The 22,174-nt window shown below is 38.8% G+C and overlaps 1 protein-coding gene across 14 annotated transcripts in view; it reads right to left on the minus strand.

The window, feature by feature from the left end:
- Nucleotides 1-3,826: 3,826 nt before the first annotated feature.
- RABGAP1L (RAB GTPase activating protein 1 like) overlaps nt 3,827-22,174 on the minus strand; it is a 785,265-nt gene continuing 766,917 nt past the window's right edge. For all 14 annotated transcript variants that reach the window (XM_023549257.2, XM_023549255.2, XM_023549261.2 and 11 more), the window contains 3 exons: nt 18,425-18,496; nt 9,705-9,902; nt 3,827-8,636 (listed from right to left, as the gene is read on the minus strand). In XM_023549257.2, coding sequence (XP_023405025.1) covers nt 8,484-8,636; nt 9,705-9,902; nt 18,425-18,496 — 423 coding nt within the window. In that variant the 3' untranslated portion in view covers nt 3,827-8,483. The remainder of the gene's footprint in view (nt 8,637-9,704; nt 9,903-18,424; nt 18,497-22,174) is intronic.

The raw sequence follows: 22,174 nt of genomic DNA on the forward strand, positions 1-22,174 counted from the left end.
TTTAGATTATTTCAGCTTCTGGAAACCCGAGTTGTCTACAACACAGTTAAGAACATAAACGCTAACCCCTAAGAAGTAGCCAACTTTATTCATCGTCCAAGATAGCAAGTCAGAAGGAAAAAAGCTACTAGAAAAATAAAGGCTTACCATTGTGGCAGTAAAGAAAACCAAACTCGTTGCCCTCAGGTAGATTCCAGTTTATAGCGATCCTATAGGACAGATTAGAACTACCCCGTAGGGTTTCTAAGGGTGTAAATCTTCACGAAGCAGCCAGCCACATCTCTTTCTCCTCTAGGGTTCCAACAGCCAAGCGCTTTAACCACTGCACCACCAGGGCTCCTTATGGCAGTAAAGTAATACAGTACAAAAGTTAACAAATTACAGCTGCTCACAACACTTGCGAATTTCACAAACATGATGTTAAGGGAAAGAAGAATTCATATTGTGTGGCTGCTTTTAAATGAAGTCTAAAAACAGCGAAACTAACCCATGGTGTTATTCGCTATAGTTAAAAGTGCACCTTTCCTAGGATGGGGAGGACAATGACAAAAAGAAGCCACTAGGGGGCTTTTGCGGTCAGGTAATGTGTGTTGATTTGGATGGTGTGTTCACTCTGGAAATTTATTGATCTATAAACTTGTATTTGTGTAGCTCATTTTGTATGTTGTATTTAAAATTTAAGAAGGCCCCGGGGCGAGGAATTTTCTGAGGTGGTGAAAATATTACACTGATATTTTGTCAAAAACCATGTAATCCAATAATTCTGTGCAATTTATTGTATCTCAATATTTTAAAAATGTCTAACCAATAGTCTGGAATTAGTACTTAATTAAATAGGAACAAATATTCCATGGGATTGGGTGAAAGCCTGACCTAATGCAGTGATTTTTCAAGTTTGCTTGATTATGTATCCGGGGCAACTCCTCCTCCAGATATTTTAAAGCCATTCACATGGTTTTAAATATCTATTATCCAGTGACTCCCAAACCTTTATCTTCTGCTCTCTCTCTCCCCTGTGCTCCAGACTGTACCTGGATGTTGTCTCGGGAAAAGATAACTTTCAGCGCAGTCAGTGAGACAGAGGCCTAATACGCTGACCATGCTATCTACTTGTAGTCTGGATTCTAAACTAACAGCTGTTTTTATTAAAAAAAAAAAAAAAAAGAAGGTTTTCCTCCGTGTTCAAAACCAGGGTGTGAAACCATATGTCCCGAAGGGTCTTAACCAAGTGACCATCTGCTCCTCAGAATACAAGTTCTCACGAAGAGTGCCGTTGGGTGCTGTTGCCAACAAGATGGTTTTGAAAGATAGACAAGATACGGGTAAGCGTCTTGTGACCATGATGTGAGCATCCCGTGAAACCGTCACCACTGACTGTACTCATAATCAGTAGCCAGTCAGAATGTGATTACTCCCGTGTTCACTGATTTTCCTATAATTGCTGTCCTTACAGTTTTGCTCCTCTTTTTACCCTATAAGAATACTTGTGTAACGAAACTGCCCCAGGACTACCGGATTCTCTTTTCAGTGGGCTATTTAGTTCCCCAATTGCAATTGTTTGAAATCCTTAGTAAACCTTTGTTTTAACTTGAAACAGCATTCAAGTTTTTCTCTACAACAATGTCTAATTAACCCGTTACCATCAAGTCTATTCTGACCCATAATGACCCTAGAGGACAGAGTAGAGCTGTCCCATAGGTTTTCCAAGGAACAGCTGGTGGATTTGAACTGCCAGCCATTTGATTAGCAGCTATATCACTTAACCACTGTGCCACCCGTATCAACTTAAGATTGTCTAAAAAATCTCCGAATTTCTCCTCTTCACACCCCAAACCAGCTCCACCAAGTACAGGTAGTCCCCTTACCACGGGGTTCCATTCTGAGAGTCCGTTGTAAGTTGGTTCTGATGTAAGTCAAATACCTCATTTTTTTTTTTTAGTTTTCATTATTATTGCCTTTTGTTATCAGTATCTTTATAAATCTGATGTTTATTTTTCTTTGGGGGTTGGAAACATTACATATAAACTTACAGGTATATTTTAACATATATAGTATATATCACTAGGGATAAGATGTAGACAAAAAAAAAAAAAGATGGTCTTAAGTGCTATGCATCGTCGTAAATCGAGGACTACCTGTGTCCTCCAGCTCAGTGATTGGTCACCTCATTCTCTTAATTGCTCGGGCCAATCTCAAGTCCTACATCCTATCTATAACAAGTCTTGCTGGTTCTGTCTTCAAAAATGTCAAGAATTAAACTCCTCACCACCTCCACAGCTACTAACCAAGTCCAAGCCGTCATTACTTTGCCTGGACTTTTAGCCTCCTAACTAGTTTCTCTGCTCGCAACTTGTGCCTTCACAATTAGTTTTCTACAGAGCAGCTAAACTTTACAAATAATCAGATCCCTTGGCTTAAAAGCCTCAACAGCTTCTTATTAGACTTCAAGTCCAAATTCCTTCCCATGTCCTATGAAGTTCCACAAGATCTTATCATCCTTCTGTGAGTCTCTTGGTTTATCTCACAGAACTTTTCTCTGGGTTATCCAGTCTGGCATTTTTGTCATTCCTTCAGCCTGCTGAGTTTGCTCTCACTTTCAGGTTTTGGGTTCAGGTGTGTGCTGCCTGGAATGCCCCGCCTCCACATCCTCACATGGACCGTTTCTTCACTTTATTCAGGTCTCTCCAGTGTAACAAGGGAGGATTTTCTCAACTTATCAGTCAGGGTTTAACCAGAATGTCGCTGCGTGCCCTGGAGTCGATTTCTGACTAATAGCAACCCCATGTGACAGAGCAGAACTGCCCCATAGGATTTCCTAAGCTGTAGTCTTCACAGGAGCAGATTGCCAGATCTTTTCTCTGGTGGAGCCCCACTGCAGTCAGCGTTTCTGCCTCCCCCACTCACTGTTCATGTCAAGACCACTCATGACCTTTCTAACCACCAAATTCAGTGACTACTTCTGAAGAATTTTGACTTTTACATTTTATGTAAAATTTCTCGGTGTTTAAAATACCACCTGGATATAACAGAAGATGCCTACGGTCTGGGTTTGGGTCACAAATTTTAACTTTACAAACTCTGAATTCTGGAACAGGCTGACTTACCTCTTTTCTTTACCTTAGCTTCTAGACTCCCAGAACATAATGCAAATAAGACACTTTTGGGATTCTCTGCACACTGCCTCCACTTCCAGGAGAGCTTCCGGAGTTCTGTTGGAATCATATATCACCTACATTGCTGTACCTTGAAGGACTAGCAGCAACCACCTGACCCAGCATTAGCCAATCAGATTTTTGCAAGAATTGAGAAACTGAGACAATAGCCCATCTCTGTTAGTTACTTGAAGAGAGCGTATGTAAACTTGGTAGTTGCGACTTACAGAGAATGACGCAGATAAGCATCATTTTACAAGACAAGCAGAAGAGCGATTATGAGAATAGTTGCCTGGGTTCCTGGTGGCATTCCAGGCCCTTGTCCCAGTACCTCTTCATATCCAACTCTGGTCTCCGGGATCCATGAGATAGATACCCCTGTTTCCTTTTAATTCATTGCCTTTCTTTTTTTCTTTGTCCCTTTAAAAAAATTTTTAAATTAAGCTAGCTTGAGAGGGTTTCTATTACTTGCAACCAAGGAATCTGATAAAGAGGAAAATAGGGCACTTGGCAGTGTGGCTGTACAGGGTATCATTTTGCAGGGTGTAGCCTGGAGCAAACTTCTATGTATGTTTTCCTTTCTAAGCTAACTGGAGTCTAGGCTAATGGGTTCAATAATAGTGGGCCCAAATGATTTAGAATAAAGTCAATTAGAAGAAATGGAAAGACACATATGGGCTTCAGAACAAATGTTTATTACTGCTGAATGGGGCCAAAGGGCAACACAAAGCATTGAAAACATCACTACTGGCTCACAAAAACAGGCACCTTGTTACCTTCTTGGTTGCATTTGTTTATTTCACAAGGCTTTATTCACACATGAAAACAAGATACTAATCCAATTCAAGTTCATAACGATTATAAAAGTAAACATTTGTTGGGACAATGTACAATAGCACTTTTCTTAACAAGCATTACATTTACATTTATACGTGTACTGTACATAATACATGGAATTAAGGAAACATGTTATTGGTCAGTGCTTAGAGAGGGAAAGGCTGATCACAAAGGTTTCTTTTGTAGTCAACTAGCACTGTTTGGGCTAATCAACTCATTATTCCAGAACCTGTTTTCATTAGAGAAGCCGCAGGCAAAATCATAGGAATAAAATAATTCATAAAAGTAGATAGTACAGATTTTCTACTACCTCCTCGACAACGGAAAGGTAGGAGTTGGAAAGAGAGGAAGTGGGGCTGACTGATAAACTCGTTTCCTCATTTGAATTAAGGATCCATGCATTATGCAAAATACCAAAAATAGAGAAACTGATGCAAAAGGCTATTGGGACATCTTCGATTCTGGGACCATCTCCAGCTTTCTTCTGCTTTCATGACACCAGAGTCTTTTGATGCATTATATCCTTACGATCCAGTTTCCTATATTTTATTCTGTATATAGTATATAGTTATTAAAAGTTACATATTAATGGAAAATATTTTACATGTTAAATAATGGCCAATGAAAAAGGAACATAACTTAAAAATTTTATTTTCTACTCAATGATTCTTTTTATTAAACTCTTCAGAATACCACTAATGATAAACCAGGCATGGGGGTGGAAAGGATGGGACATGTTGATGATGATGTTTTCACTGCAGGTTCATTGGGAGATAAGCCTGATATGTACTCTTTAGATGGAAATGGAGGTGCAGCCCATACTGAAGTACTCATTTGGTAGCTTTTGAAAGATAAGGAAGTTCATAAGGTAAAGGCCTTGCCTGTATTATATGGAAGCCACTGTGAGAGAAGAATGTGTTGGGGCACTTCTAGCTCAGTGTGACCATCAGAATGACAACTAAAGGAGCGAGAGCATTTTACATTTGGTAAAAAAGAAACGTAGGCCACAGAGCTGTTGTTTGGCCTTTGGCTGTGATTCCCATGTCTTGAAATCTCAGTGTGTGCTTGGTTGCATGGTACCTGGATATACAAAATAGGCAGGGATACTAAAATTCTACCAATCACAGAAAAAAAAAATCCAGTAAGTGTTCAAATTATACAACTGTTTGTCCATTTTCTCATTTATCTGTAATCGAAGCAAGAAAATCAGAGCAATTTATGAGTTTTGTTTTTTTAAGGGTAAGTTGTACATAGTAAGAAAGAATAAAAATTCTGAAAAAAAATGAAACAAGATAGATGGTGTTCAATATCTCAACATCAACACAAAGATTGCTTTTTTAGTTTACTAGGGAAATTTAAGAAAGCCAATGGAGAAGAAATTACTAATTAATATTTGTGAGAGGGCAAGAGAGACATTGGTTGTACAGAAAGGTAGGCCATAGGCGTATAAGGCATTCCTATTAGTGTCTCCGATACACATTGATATACGGAACATGAGGCAACTGGGAATTTCTCTGAATTAAATTATATGTAACTAAATATAACAACTGTGACATGGCTCAGGATGTGGGAAGCTATCAGACATATGCACTGCAAAATTCTGCTTGGCTTCCTTCAGTTTTAAAGAATGTGCTAAGAAATGATTCTCAAGATATAAAAACTTTTGAACTGAATTAATCAAGTTGAATTTCATTTCCTTAACTTATTCTACAGAATTTAATGAGAAGAAAAATCATATTTCAGAATGCTGCAAATGTTGGATTTCTGGAGGAATTTTTGTACAGTGTATTCTAGGAAAAGATGACAACACTCTAGGATGTTAACAGATGTCCTGGAATTTGGCCGGTTGATCTCTCACTAAAAGGAATTCAAGATAGGAGTAGCAATTCTCAAAATATATCTACAAATAAGTCAGATTAAAACTAGTAGTTAATACTGGGATGCATGGGTCTTCAAACAATACACAGTATGGACGTGGTTTGGGAGAGTGCTATTATAACATTTATGAAAAAAATGTACAAAATTTTGAATTTTCTTTCCAACCTTTACTATTGCTACTGACCCAAAGTCATTGCCATGAGGGACAATTTAGACTTATGGTACCAAGACATACACAAGTTTGATGTGGGGCTGGAGAAGAAAAACAGATTGCTCTCATAATCTTTTGAAAGAGTTAAAGGAAAACTCAAAAGACAGATTTATCAAACTTGGAATGTATGTACCTGGTGATTTTGTTTAAAGAAATCTAGAACGATTTTATTTGCCCCTCACCTACCACTAGAGGAAAATTAAGCAATTGAGGTATTCTATGGAATGTATTAATTTTTACAAGTTAAAAATTAACAATATAACTATGAGATTCACACCACAAAAGGGCATCTTTAATTTAGCAGGCCATTTGAGAAGCCAACTTGTACAGGGCTTCTTGGAACCAAAACATAAAGTAACAGTAAAGTTGACAGATTATACTAAACAATTTATAGAAACAAGTGCCAAGATGTAATTTTCTAGCCATTATATTTTTCTTAAAAATTTTGCTTTCCTAAGCTGTCATGTAGGTAATATTAAAGTCAAAATAGACACTCTGATAATAATATCACCACTATTCAACTAGGCTTCAAGGTATATTCAGTTGCCTTGTTTTCCTTTCTGAAAAATAAAATGACAATGAAAGGTGAGTTAGCAGTAACTGAATCATTTCTATAATTTTCTGTTTTCTAAAATTTTGGAATGTTGGGTTACTTTTCTTGGTAAAAAGAAATGAATATTATAATGAAAGATGTCAGGACAAAAAGATTTCTGTAAGAAAATATTATTTGATGAGTGTTACAAAGAGTAACAACCCCATCAGTTTTATGGGCCATAATGGTATCAACACGTACAGATGAAGGGAATTTGTGTTAGAACTCAATAATCATTTTAGAGGAAAGGATCCCCCATGACCAATTTGTAGTACAAGCTCCTAGACTTAAGATGGCTCTTCTTTCATTTTGACTTCGAAGAGTGTGTTACTTTTATTTTAATATGCAACATATGGCACAGATGAGAATCACTCTGGCACAGCAGGGTTTTAAGATCCTTTGCAAACAATATATTCAATGATGAAACCAAGGATGAGTGTCAATAAATGTTACTGTACAGAGCTAACAGTAGTTTTGTTGATGTAAAAGGACCAGAGGCCTCAAAAATAGCTTAGAAAATGGGAAAATTAGTTTGCCCTTACCAAAAGATTTCCTGCAAGGACATTTTTATAGACATGTTAAATATAATTAAAAATATTTCCATCAATTCTTAAATAATAGCTTTACCTTTCCATGAGATGAGTATTTCTATAAAGATTTTATATTCAATCAAAAATGTTACAAATGCATTTGTATCTCTTCATCAAAGAGTAAGAAGGGCACATTTTTAGGGAGCTCCACAGGAATCAGGAAAAGCTGCCTAACATTAAACTAAGATGAAGTAAAGCTGACCTCTATTTCCCATTTCAATATTATGCCTTTTAACAAAGTTACAGCACGTTAGTGTTTTCTTAGCAAGTATATGTCCACATTAAATGGAATACTACCCTGTCCCTGGTTCTATATTCCCACAGATTCATTTGGAACTATTTATCCATTCTAAGCACAACGGCTGAACCTGGCCTTTCTAGGCTTCTTTGGAAAAGGTTCCCTAAGTCTGCAACTCACAACACCCACCTCTGATTTTATGTTTGCCAGTCAGTGTGAACTGTGTGCACACTTAGGCATACGGAGGAACAGGCAATTCCCAGGTGGAGTTCTTCAAAGGACCTGTTAGGATACCAGGGCCAAAATGATAAATTTTATCCTGTGTTTATAAAGATCTCAGTTCCTTTTACCTAGTGTGTAGCCCACCTATTCCAAGGCCCTTGGCACTTCATTTCCAGAAAATGAAAACAACCAATTCTCTTTGAGGTCTGTTCAATCCGACAGGAAAATTCCTAGCCTGGGAATCACTTTCAGGTGGAAACCTGACAGCGGTCATGAGCAGCTCCAAAGTGTGCTTTATCTGAATAAATCCTGAAAAGTTAAGAGGCTTAGGCTTCAATCATTTTTGTTCTATTTTTTTTTGGCCGTGACAAAGATCTTCCTATCACTTCAACCTTGAACAGATGTCTCTATTTTTATGCAAGATAAACATAATTACAAATAATTAGTTCTAAATAAAAAGCATCTAGTTCTGAATTACTTATTTTCAACTAAACATCCAGGCATGTAAAATAATGTATAATACTATGAAGTATCTGAACATGGCTTTCCATGAAGAAAATGGAAAATAGATATTCAACATAAATCAGGTGAGTTTAAATAACATCCCTTTGAAAAGTGTCGTACAAGAAGAGTGAGAGCTACTGAAAGATTTCTGGCTTGCTTTCTGGCCTCCTTTACTTTCTTTCAAAGGGACACCGAGAAGAATCCTCCCGGGTTTCTGCTGCTTTGATCATTGTGCTCTTGTGCTTGGCTGAGGCTGGAACTATGTGCTCTCCTTCGGCGGCTGGGTGGCCTGTGGCAGCTGCAGTGGCTGGGTGCCTGTGGCCGTTTTGATAGAGTTCAGGGTTTTGCTAAACCAAGAGTTTTTTGCAGCTTGGATTTCATTCATAAGGGCTCCTCTCTGATGTTCAAGTTCCTAGTTAGGGAAAGAAAACCACGTGAGCTATGTAAAGGTTTGCTTTCTGTCTGCTGATAAACATTAAGAGTCCAGCTTTTTGGAATCCCCAGGTCTATGCAGCCATAGTTTTCCTCCCAGAAGACCCAGGAGAGACTTAATTGGCTTCTTTCTAAAAAAAAATTTAGAACTAAAGGAGTTACCACTAAAACCCAGAATCTATGCTTTCTTTGAACAGTGAAATGAAACATTTTATTCTCCCCCCTCGCCCTCCACCGCATAATTTAGGTTTAAATTTAGATTAAGGTTGTAATCTGAGATAACAGGATGACTTAGTGTTTAAAGCCACAAATAAACATAAACCTATGGACAGATTTAATTTTTGCTGATACTGTAAGCACAAATGAGTTCCAAAGACATGTCCTTCACCCTTGAGAACTTATAAGGTCCAGAGCAGAATGTGGTTAAGGACAGTGTGGTGCGGGTTGGTGCCATCGCAGGGTGTTGGCAATGCATAAGGGTCCCTGGTAAAAAGGAAACAAAGAACGGCCGTGAGAAGCCAGGACTGTTTTTCTAATTATGTTATCCTCCAACGTAGAAAGGAAATTCTGGGAAAGGGATCTGGCAAAATCAACTAAAGATGGAAAGAAGCTCCCAAGAGAAAAATGGGTGTCAGTTAATGTTCAACTGTCAGGGGTAAGGGCAGCGGAGGGGATCTGACTACAGAGAGCAGAGGAGAGGAGAGGAAAGGGCGTTTCATTGTCTGGATCAGCTACATAGTGACCAAGTTCTATGATAAGGGTCTTTAGCAAAAAAAGTCCCAGGGTTAACTAAAAAAGCAAGTTTTGCAAAATATAATTTTAATTTTTATAATTTAATTAATTTAAAATTAGGGGTTTTTTTTGTATCAGTGCTTAAAAATACAGGATGTAAAATGTGATTATGCAAGACATATTTGTGGATAGAAAAGGTATTAGTCACACATTGTCACATCTTATGACTCCGAGCTACACAGGCATATTCTAAAGTACTGGAATACCCTGGACCACTAACTGTTTTTTCTTGTTGCCCTTTCACCAAGTCACCAACCTGGATTTTACACTTGGCCTCCACCAACTGCAGTTTGGTTTGTGCCAATTCCAGCTCCATCTCTCTCAGCTGCTTCTTAAGCAAGTCCTTCTCATCATCCATTTCAATTCCCTGGTTCTCTCTGCTTATGGCTGCTAGTTTCAGAGCGCCCTCCTTGCTGAAAAGGTCACTGCAGTGTTTGCATGCCATCACTTTACCCTGAAATATCCAAAAGAGAGAACCAACATCAAACTGCATTTCAAAGGAAAAATCACTTCCAGAAACAATATGATCGGATTTTTACTCAGATGTTGCTTATTGTCATCAAATGCAGGACCCAATTCTGAAGGTAATTATTTCTTTTGTGCTATATCCAAAACCGTTAGCACAAATCCAACTATCCAAGATTGGTGCTCCTTTTTCTTCAAGTATCGCTAAAAAGAAGGTATTATAGCATCTCTCTGAAATCTGTCCTAGAAATTTTGCTTTACCATTTAAGGGGCCCTTTTTCTCGATGTCAAGCCCCGTGCCATCTGCTGCACATGCAGTATCTCAGTCAATCCTCGAGCAACTGTATTGAGTAGGTACTATTGCCGCCTGTTTGTAAATGAAAACACTCAGAGTTTAGTAAGTAACTTGGCTATATATAGTAGACTGAGGAAGGGCATTATGACTAATCTTGATCTATAAATAAAATAAACAAAGTGCATGTTTTTTGGGTCAGATTTTAGAGAAAAATGATCATCATTGTTCAAGGTAATACAAATAACTCTACCGCATGCGTGGCTTGCCAATCAAGCACACAGCACTGAACAGTAGCAACTTTTTTCTTTTTTAGTATCCACAGTCACAGTTTAATACTTTTTTTTTTTAATTGTGCTTTAAGTGAAACCAAGTGAGTCTCTCATACAAAAGCTTATATATACCTTGCTTTATATACTCCTAGTTGCTCTCCCCCTAATGAGACAGCACACTCCTTCCCTCCACTCTCTGTCTTCGTGTCCATTCGGCCAGCTTCTGACCCCCTCTGCCCTCTCATCTCCCCTCCAGGCAGGAGCTGCCCACATAGTCTCATGTGTCTACTTGATCCAAGATGCTCACTTTTCACCAGTATCATTGTCTATCCCATAGTCCAATCCAATCTCTGTCTGAAGCGTTGGCTTTGGGAATGGTTCCTGTCTTGGGCTAACAGAAGGTCTGGGGACCATGACTTCTGGGGTCAGCCTAGTCTCAGTCAGACCATTAAGTCTGGTCCTTTTATAGAATTTGGGGTCTGCATCCCACTGCTCTCCTGCTCCCTCACAGGTTCTCTGTTGTGTTCCCTGTCAGGGCAGTCATCGATTGTAGCCGGGCACCATCTAGTTCTTCTGGTCTCAGGCTGATGCAGTCTCTGGTTTATATGGCCCTTTCTGTCTCTTGGGCTCATAATTACCTTGTGTCTTTGGTGTTCTTCATTCTCCTTTGCTCCAGGTGGGTTGAGACCAATTGATGCATCTTAGATGGCCGCTTGTTAGCATTTAAGATCCCAGACACCACTCTCCAAAGTGGGATGCAGAATGTTTTCTTAATAGATTTTATTATGCCAACTGACTTAGATGTCCCCTGAAACCATGGTGTGCAAACCTCCGCCTCTGCTATGCTGGCCTACAAAGCATCCAGTTTATTCAGGGAACTGCTTTTGGTTTAGTCCAGTTGTGCTGACCTCTGCTATATTGTGTGTTGTCTTTCCCTTCACCTCCAATAGTTCTGATCTACTACCTAATTAGTGAAAACCCCTCTCCCTCCCTCCCTCCTCACTCTCATAACCATCAAAGAATATTTTCTTCTCTGTTTAAACTATTTTTTGAGTTCTTGTAATAGTGGTCTCATACAATATTTGTCCTTTTGCAACTGACTAATTTCACTCAGCATAGTGCCTTCCAGATTCCTCCATGGTTATGAAATGTTTCATGGATTCATCATTGTTCTTTATCGGTGCATAGTATTCCATTGTGTGAATATACCATAATTTATTTACCCATTCATCCATTGATGGACACCTTGGTTGCTTCTATCTTTTTGCTGTTGTAAACAGTGCTGCAATAAACTGGGTGTGCATATATCTGTTTGTGTAAAGGCTCTTATTTCTCTAGGGTATATTCCGAGGAGTGGGATTGCTGGATTGTATGGTAGTTCTTTTTCTAGTTTTTTAAGGAAGTGCCAAATCGATTTCCAAAGTGCTTGTACCATTTTACATTCCCACTAGCAGTGTATAAATGTTCCAGTCTCTCCACAACCTCTCCAGCATTTATTATTTTGTGTTTTTTGAACTAATGCTAGCCTTGTTGGAGTGAGATGGAATCTCATTGTAGTTTTGATTTGCATTTCTCTAATGGCTAATCATCCTGAGCATTTCCTCATGTATCTGTTAGCTACCTGAATGTCTTCTTCAGTGAAGTGCCTGTTCATATCCTTTGCCTGTTTTTTTAACTGGGTTATTTGTCTTTTTGTTGTTGAGTTTTTGCAGTATCATGTAGATTTTAGAGATCAGATGCTGACCAGAAATGTCAAACTTTTTCCCAGTCTGTAGGTAATGTTTTTACTCTTTTGGTGAAGTCTTTGGATGAGCATAGGTGTTTGATTTTTTGGAGCTCAGTTATCTAGTTTCCCTTCTGCATTGTTAGTAATGTTCTGTATACTATTTATGCCGTGTATTAGGGCTCCTAACGTTGTCCCTATTTTTTCTTCCATGATCATTATCGTTTTAGACTTTATATTTAGGTCTTTGATCCATTTTGAGTTAGTTTTTGTGCATGGTGTGAGGTATGGGTCTTGTTTCATTTTTTTGCAGATGGCTATCCAGTTATGCCAGCACCATCTGTTAACAAGACTGTCTTTCCCCCTAATTAACTGACTTTGGGCCTTTGTCAAATATCAGCTGCTCATATGTGGATGGATTTATGTCTGGATTCTCAATTCTGTTCCATTGGTCTATGTATATGTTATTGTATCAGTACCAGGCTGTTTTAACTACTGTAATAGTTAGTATGATAGGTTCTAAAATCAGGTAGAGTGAGGCCTCCCACTTTCTTCTTATTTTTCAGTAATGCTTTACTATCCGGGGCCTCTTTCCCTTCCATATGAAGTTGGTGATTTGTTTCTCCATCTCATTAAAAATGTTGCTGGAATTTGGATTGGAATTGCATTGTATCTATAGATTGCTTTTGGTAGCACAGACATTTTTACAATGTTAAGTCTTCCTATCCATGAGCAAGGCATATTTTTCCACTTATGTAGGTCTCTTTTGGTTTCTTGCAGTAGTGTCTTATAGTTTTGTTTGTATAGGTCTTTTACGTCTCCGGTAAGATTTATTCCTAAGTATTTTATCTTCTTGGGGGCTGAAAAGTAGTAACTCTTTCCAAGGCAAAGATGCTGTTGTTTTCTTGAAACTCCAAAAAGAGTTTAGTGACACAGTATTTCTACTTTAACATTCTACTGCATCCATTACTGTAAGTATACGCCTCTCTTTTCTCAAAACATCTCTCTACCACACTTCTGTGTCACTGTTCAGGTCTCCACCATTTAGGCCTAAAGATTTTAATGTCATCTTTTTATTAGTGTCTCCTTTATGCCATGTCCAGCTGGTCTTCAGCTCCAGCCAACCTCAGTTCTTCCTCTGACATTTCCAAGCTCTGCCCACCCCAAGCCAGAGTCCCTAACAGTCATCTCAGCTCTACTCCCACCAGCCTCTTTCTTATCCCATCCATACTCCAGTTAAAGTGTTGTTATTCTATTACTTAAGAATCTATGAGAATAATTAGCCTAGTACTGGCACAAAATAGGCACACAGTAAATACCTGTTGAAGGAATGACTGGATAAAACGTTAAAGAAATGGCTCTTAAATATATATATATGTTATCTTTGTTGTTGAGAATATGTACAACAGAACATACAGCAAGCAATTCGACAATTTCTACATGTACAATTCAGTGACACTGATTATATCCTTTGAGTTGTGCAACCATTCTCACCCTCCTTTTTAGCTGTTCCTCCCCCATTACCATAAACTCACTGTCCTCTAAGTTTCCTATCTAATCTTTCCAGTTGCTGTTGTCAATTTGATTTCATATAGATATATCTTAAAAGAGCATAATGCCCAAGGCAGGCATTATTTACTAGTTAAGCTAAACTATTGTTTGGTCTTAAGAAGACTTCTGGGGATAATTTTGGTTTACAGTTTAAAGATTATCTCAGGGCAATAGTTTCAGGGGTTCACCTAGCCTCCACAGCTCCAGAAGTCTTTTGATCTGGGTCTTGAATGATTAAAAGTTTACCAAAACCCATTGCCGTTGAGTCAATTCTGACTCATAGCAACCCTATAGAACAGAGTAGAACTGCCCCATAGAGTTTCCAAGAAGCGCCCGGCAGATTCGAAGTGCTGACCCTTCAGTTAGCAGCCGTAGCACTTAGCCACTATGCCACCAGGGTTTCCAAAAGTTTACCAAGCTGAGTAAAAAGTTTTATTAGGTTGAAGCATATGAAGTAATAGACTGATCTCACAAGATGCAGGAGAACATTTCAGCAGAGGCACTGTGTGCAAAACCATGAAGCTTTCAGAACTGCAAGGAGTTTGGAATGGCTCAGGCAGAGGGTAAGTGATGCAACAGAGAGACGGTAAGAGGTGAGATGAGGTTGTAAAGGTCCTTAAATACCACACTACTGAATCCTGATTATAAAAAAAAAACAAAAAACCCCAAACCCGTTGCCTTCGAGTTGATTCCAACGCATAGCGACCCTGTAGGACAGAGTAGAACTGCCCCCATAGGGTTGCCAAGGAGCGCTTGGTGGATTGGAACTGCCGACCTTTTGGTTGGTAGCCATAGCTGTGCCACCAGGATTGGTTTATGGAATCTGAAGGCTTAGGACCATAGTCTTGTGAGAGAACTCAGTCAGCTGGCATAATATAGTACATAAAGTTTATGTTCTACATCCTAACTTGGTGAGCAGTGTCTGGGGTCTTAAAAACTTGATAAAACTATTGGTCTCTACGCATCCAGAGTAAAAGAGAAAGAAACCAAAGACTCAGAGAAGAAACTAGTCCATAGGACTAATAGTCTACATGAACAACACCCTCATTTACCCTGAGACCAGAAGAACTAGACGGTGACTGGCTACCACTACTGTCCATTCTGATTAAAAAAAAAAAAAAATTTTTTTTTTTTTAATGGATCCTGATAAAATGGGAGCCAAATGTGGAACAGAACTAAAATTCTTAAAAAGTCCAGAACTTACTGGATTGATACAGACTGGTTGAGACTGGAGGACTCCCTGAGACTACTGTCCTGAGACACTCTTTAGCCTTTTGGTGGCCCAATTGTTTTCTGCTTTGAATTTTTTGTTGATATCATGTGTTTTCATTAATGGAAAGAGGCTGAATCATTGAGTATGTCTGAATTTTTAGTGGGTAGTATGGATTTTTTTTTCTTGCCTCTCCCACAAGCCTGTCCTAAGTGTTTAGTAGTATATTTCAGTACAACTAATTATACCCCAGAGTCCCCACCGGGGTCTACTGGTACGTATGTGTAACAAATAAAAATTTTCAAAATTTCTATTCAGATACCTCATACAGTACCCAGTAAAAACAGTAATTTGTGGCACATGCCCATTTCTTCAATTTCAAACAGTCATTAAGGGCCCTGCCTTGTGGCAACAAGCACTGTCAGTGGTTCGGCAACTTCCCAATAAACCCCAGAGGATGAAAAAGTTCATGGTTGTTATATGTACTGCTGGGCACAAAAGGGTTAAACCCTGAACCAAAACTATTCCATGAGGTCATTATTTAGCTAAATAACAGATTGGCTCAAAAAATAAATGCTATCATCCATGAGTACTGTGCTCCTTTAAAAAATCATCTGTATGAGACCAAATGGTCAACATTTACTCAAAAGCAGATGAGAAGGCAAGGCGGCAGGAAAACTAGATTGCTAGAAATGGAACAACCAGAACAGAAATAACAAAAAGGTTGACATGCTGTGAAAAATGTAACCAATGTCACTGAAGAAACCGCAGAAATTGTTAAATGGGAACCTAATTTGCTGTGTAAACTTTCATGAAAAACACAATACAAATCTGAATGATAGACAGGTAGGCAGGTAGATAGGTAGGTAGATAGATAGACAGATATAAAGATATAAACAGCACAGACTTTAGAGTGTGACTCTCTGGGTTCAATCCTGACTCCACTGCTAAGAAGCTATGTAACCTTGAGCAAATTAATTTTCTGTTTTGGGGTTATCTTCAATAAAAAGAAAATACAATACTGTCTATTTTCTAGGGTGGAATCCCTGTGTGGTGCAAATGGTTAAGCGCTGGACTACTAATCAAAAGGTTGGCAGTTCAAATCCACCCAGAGATGCCTTAGAAGAAAGGTCTGGTGATCTGCTTCCAAAAAGTCACAGCCTTGAAAACCCTAAGGAGTAGTCAGTCCTACTCTGTACACACGGAGTTGCCAGGAGTCAGAATCGACTCCACAGCTACTAACAAGAACAACAGCAATTTTCTAGGACAGTTGTGAGGGTTAAATGGGATAATATTTGTAAAGACTTAGAACAGTGCCTAGCACATAATATGTGCTTGATAAATGTTAGTTGTTTTTGCCATTCTTTATTCCAGCTAGAACATTAGTTCAAATTCTTCTTCCTCAATGTCATGGCTTTTCATTAGGGGTCCCACTTACTTATCCAGTGTTTTCCTCTTTTCCTTAACACACACTCTAATCACATCAGTCTCCGTAATGAGACACTGAAATGCTCATTCCTATTTCTGGGTCTTTATTCAAGTTGTTTCTTCCAGAATGTTCTTTCTCTCCAAACAAATTCTACCCATACTTCAAGAAGCAGCTGTAGTCCCACCTCCTCCATAAACCTTTCTTTGACCTGTCGCTGAGTTTGCTTTCTCTACAACTCTGTCAGTGTCATCCAACCCTGCACTCACTTACATGCTCTTGAGCTGTTTTCTAAATGTTTCAGGTGCACATGATGTAGAACCTGTTCCTGTAGGAAAATTCTAAGCTCCTTGTCCCACGTAATTTCTATTTAAAAAAAAAAAAAAGGCGGGGGGGGGGGGGAGTCTAATAGCTGTGTAAACAATAGATGCTCAATAAAACCTTTTTAGTGATCGATATCAATCCTTGTTTCATTTTTATTTCCATGAACATTTTAGTTGAGGATAACTAACACCTTTATACCAAAACACTATCAACTGAGTCTTGGTCTCTGTGTGTCCACAATGCATAAAGAACGATAAGTGATGAGTAGAAAGAGGGGCAAAGTAGACCAGAACGGGAAAGCATGAAGAAAAATTTTAGCAGGTTTGGGAAAGGAGCCCACCATTCCCATACTCACTGATAATCTCAGGCTTTAAAACATAAGAAAAAAGATCCGTTTTGGGGATATAACATCAGAACAAGGCTCACCTTTTCAGTTCCTACACCTCAGGTTTCAGATTATAACTTATTAAAATGGATAATATTTATTAAGCGTTTATTATGTGCTAATTTAAGCAGTTGCCATCAAGTTAATTCTGACTCACAGAGACCCCATGTTATACAACATATTCGAGTTACCGCAAACTGCACTTAAGACTATCTTTTTTTTTTTGGTACATCTTGTAGTATGTACTACATGCAGTGTTGTAATACGAAATTTGCTGGTTGTCATTCTCACGCCAACCCTCAAAGACAAAAATCAGATATATAAAAATGCGGATAATAAAAGGCAATAATAACTTCAAAAAAAAGAGGTATTCAACTTACATCAGAACCCACACACAACAGTCGTTGGAACAGAACCCTGTCATAAGTTGGGGACTACCCATATACCTTATATCATTTAATCTTCAAAACGATCTTATGAGGCAGGCAATATCTCTATTTTACAGGGGGGAAAATTAAGTTTAGAGAGGTTAAATAAATTGTCCAAGTTTTTTAATAACATGCTAAATTGCCTGGAACACATTTATTTATTAGTACGAAAACAAAATATCCTCAGACAGAACGTCAGGCTTCTGTAATACTGTCCCAAGAATCGACTGCACCCACATTGCCTCCTAAGAATAATACCAATCCATTTGGTTTACTGTGGATTCTACAGATAAGCAATCCTTTCAAATAAAGCCTCAACAGAAGATTTACCACCAGGGGGCAGCATATAAATAAATGCTACAGGTTTTCTTTCAAAACAAACCTCTTCATTTGGCAGAAGAAATCAGTTGGTTACTAAATTCATGTTTCTCAGCCAAGTTCTATGTTCCCTGTGGTGCTTACTGTTCAAGTGAGTGATGGGATGACTCTACCGAATCCTAAATTGAAACCACATCAATTCAGGGACAGCTAGATGTAGGATGCTGAGGGCTCCCAGGTTTCCACACCCAAGAATAGGAACAAAGCTACATGACTCCAAGGCCTCTTATGACCATGGCTGATTCCTACACACTTTCCTGCTACCTGCCTCTGATAGCCCATCCCATTTTATGAGAGCATAGCCTTTCCGCTGGCAGGGACGAGGGCCACACTCAGGTTAGAACAGAGGTACACTATTTCCCATAAAAATTCTTTAAAAACAGGCAGATGGAGAGCATGATGTCTACAAACTATACCACTAACGTGGAAGCAGCATGTGATAGGATCTTCCAATGAGGTGCTCACTAAGTCTGTGTGAATTTGGAAGATACTGTATCACCGAGCTGTCTCACTCCTCCTTACCTTTACCACTTCCAGCTCCTCCTTGCTGGCTGCCTGCTGTTTCTCCAGCCTAGTACTTAACTGGGAACAGATCTAAGGGAAAGAAAGAGAGTTTCATTATTAGAAAATAGAACGACTCTTGCAGCATGTGCTCGTAACTGTTTATCAACTCATATATGTTAGTCTAGCATCTCCGATCCTTGAACAAATTCTGCAGATGAGTGGCAGTGCAAAGGCCAGTCACTTCTGCCACGAGCAGCAGAAAGAATGCCCAGAGGGTTCCATGGTAAAGCATATCTCTATCTTAATTGGCAGAAAGAGATACAGCATAGATTTGGTTTCTTTCTGTCATTGGTCTTCCATGACCAGCTCCAGTGAATTCCTGGTCTCACCTTGGAATCAAGCTATAGAATCTTTGCTGAATATCTACGCTGTGCGAGGTACTATACTGGGAATCTAATGAAAAGAATTCTGAATGAGATACGTTTCTTGGCTACAGTCATAGAAGTTTCCTAAAAAAGTGGGAAGTGGTAGAGTGAATAAAATGAAGTTAAAACAGTTAAAAAATAACACAGACTGAAACTATTATCAAGTGGTTTGGCAACATAGCATATAAATTCAAAGCTTAGGTGTTGGAGTTTAGGACTGGTCCAGCTCTACTATTTTCTAGCTGTGTGACCTTGGGCAAATTCATTAATTTTTCTAAGCCTCAGTTTCCTCATGTGTGAAAAGTGTTGTGCTATGACAGCCAAGTGAAAAATGCTATGTAAAAGGTATTAAGTATTGTGCCTGGTCCATAGTAGGTGCTCAATAAATAAGGTCTATTATTATTAAAAAAAAATTTATTATTATTATTGGTTCTGAAAAAAGGTGCTAACAAGTACTAGGCACAGGTAAAAAATAATTCATTTCAAAGCAGAAAAACAAATTTCCGTTTAAAAAATATTGAACGTTCAAATCCACTGACTAAAATAGGAATCTTTTATTTTAGAAAAAACTAAAGAAACAATGGTTAGGGAATGGCAAATCTTAAAAGGGCAATTTGTGCTAAAATCATATACAGTCTGCTTCTATTATCAAAACAGACTTAAAAAAAAAAAAAAACCAGTATACTCAAAAATAGCTCTAAAGACCAGGGCCCATTTGTTGAGTTCAGTCACCATTTTCTCCAGATTCACATCTGGGGAACAATTAATAGGACTATAAATTGTTTACTAATCAATTTATTAATTTAAGAGAACTGTAAAAAGCAGCAATCTCTCTACTAACTTTTGCGAACAATATACCCTTTCAAAATAAACCAAACCACTTTGAAATACAGCCAATAATAGCCAACTCCAACTGCAGAATGCATTTAGATTATATTTTAAATTCTAATTATCGTCTAACAGATGGGTCTGTTGCCTTTTACATTACTTGAAGTGTTTGCCAGGTAATATTCCAGAACAGTCCCAAGGATTACTATTTGAAGAGTGCCACATATGGCCGGCACCCATGGCATAACGTGACAATGAAAAAAAATGTATTTGCACACAGCACACGTCTGTCATGTTCCTTGTATTGGTTAATATCTAACCATTCCTCCTCCTACTTCCCAAATTAAAAACCTCAAGGTCACTTTCAATGATTTCTTTGTCTAGCAGGAAATGACTACCTTCTCCTTCTCCCTCTTCTCCATATTCTCTACTACTTATTTTAGTTCAGGGACTTATTTCTTCTCACCTGGATGCTGGTGTTTTACTGGTCTGATCCATGTCCTTGCCTGTGGATCTCTCCACTTGGTTCCACAATCCTCACAGGGACAAATTAGTGCCAATACTATGCCTCTGACCATGCCACTCTCCTGCTGAGCAATTCCTACTGCCTTACAGAATAAAATCCAAACTCCTCAGCCTAGCCCTGAAGACCCTTCTCGATCTGGGCCCTGACCCACCTTTTCGTCTCTTCTGTACTCAAAACTCCTGCCAAACCAAACTCTTTTCTAACCTATCTCCTTGCTTTTCACACTTTTTGCACTTGGTGTTGCCCTTCTTCTATCATCTCATCTCCTTCTCCTCTCTATCCTCTCCTCCATCTCCATATATCCAAATCTCATCTAGCCTTGATCACAGCTCAAGTCGTCCCTTCTCCAGGTCTTCTCATTTCCCACATCAACTAAGGTCCCTTTCCTCTTATTATGCACAGGTGTTATCTGGCCATGACAACATCAGCTTCTAGAGGAGAGAAACTGAGTCAAGCTAATTCATCTTTTTGTTGCGCAAATATCGAGCCTTGCACGTAGTAGGCATTACATAAACATTGGTTAATTATCATAAAAGAGTGGGATAGCTCTGAAGCCTTATTTCTAAGCAATCTTTCATGAAGGTGAGGAATCCTTATGAAAAAATGCTGACAATATATGGAGTGAACTAAAGCTAGTTCCAAAAAATAGCATGAACAATAATTGACATTTTTATTTACCATAATTTTACACAAATAACATGCACCTTTCTGTATTTGTTTGCCACGTGCCCTCCCCCTGTGAGATATTTTCATAAGCGCTGCTATGCCAATTTTTTTACATGTTGCTGCAAAAATAATTAGCATCACATGCTTATGAAAATACCTTGTAGGGTGAAAGCACAGTTGGCAAACAAACATAGAAGGCACACATTATTTGTGTAAAAATACAGTATATAGCAACAATGTATACTCAATATATTACCTCTAGTTGGCAAGATTAAGGGAGGCTTGTTTTCTTTGTGTTTTTTTACACTTCTCCAATTTTCTCCAAGGGGCCCTGATGGTGCAGTGGTTAAGTGTTCAGCTACTAATCGAAAGGTCAGCAGTTTGAACCGACCAGCCGCTCTGAGGGAGAAAGACGTGGTAATCTGCTTCCATACAGATTACAGCTTTAGAAACCCTCTGGAGCAGTTCTACTCTGTCTGTGGGGTCACTTTGAGTCAGAATCAACTCCACAGCAATGGGTAACACGTAATTTTTCTACAAAGTACATAAATTTAATTACACAAGAAAAAATTTCAAACAGCAGCAAGAAAAAAAAACAGTGAGCATCAGACTTTCAACTCCTACGTGAGGCAGGAGACCCAAGGGAAATCCTTGGATCAGAAGATGGTGTAGGGTTCCTTTAACTCTAGAAACCTGGAACTTGATCGATCACTCAAGGGTGTCTCAGGGATGGCAGGATTCCTTACTATGTCCCAGCATGACCAGGAGGGACAGGAAGACACCACTGGAGCTGGAATGAGAGCTTTCTGTGACCGCACTGGAGACAGGGTGAGAAACGTCCTCAGAAAACAATCTGCGTATACATTTTTTAATGAGAAACTAATTTATACTGTAAACTTTCACCTAAAGTATAATAAAACAAGAAAAAAAAACATGCATTTGGGGAAAAAACAAACATCCTGCAGGACACAGAGCCCTCCTTTGAAAGGGCATCTTCTAGTGTATATTCCTGCGAGTGGCATCAGCAGTGGGTAGCACGACACAGCCATGTGGGAAAAAGGGCTCTACGTTCTGTACTGAGACCACCAAGGAGAAACTGATCCCTTAGCTATTTAATGTAGTCACTAAACTTTACTCCTTGGCAAAAAGACAGATGGTACTATTGTGATCTACTGGAAATTAGCTTCTGATCAGGACAGAGACAGGATCTCAATGGCAACAATAAGGTTTCCAGTCCCTTCAAATCTACCAAACATTGCAAACAACCAACAATTGTTTTGATCAATTAGACCTCCCAATTAAAAGCAAGGATGTCCAATCACT

This window comes from Loxodonta africana, chromosome 25 (assembly GCF_030014295.1).
Source record: "Loxodonta africana isolate mLoxAfr1 chromosome 25, mLoxAfr1.hap2, whole genome shotgun sequence".
Classification (NCBI taxonomy): Eukaryota; Metazoa; Chordata; class Mammalia; order Proboscidea; family Elephantidae; genus Loxodonta; species Loxodonta africana.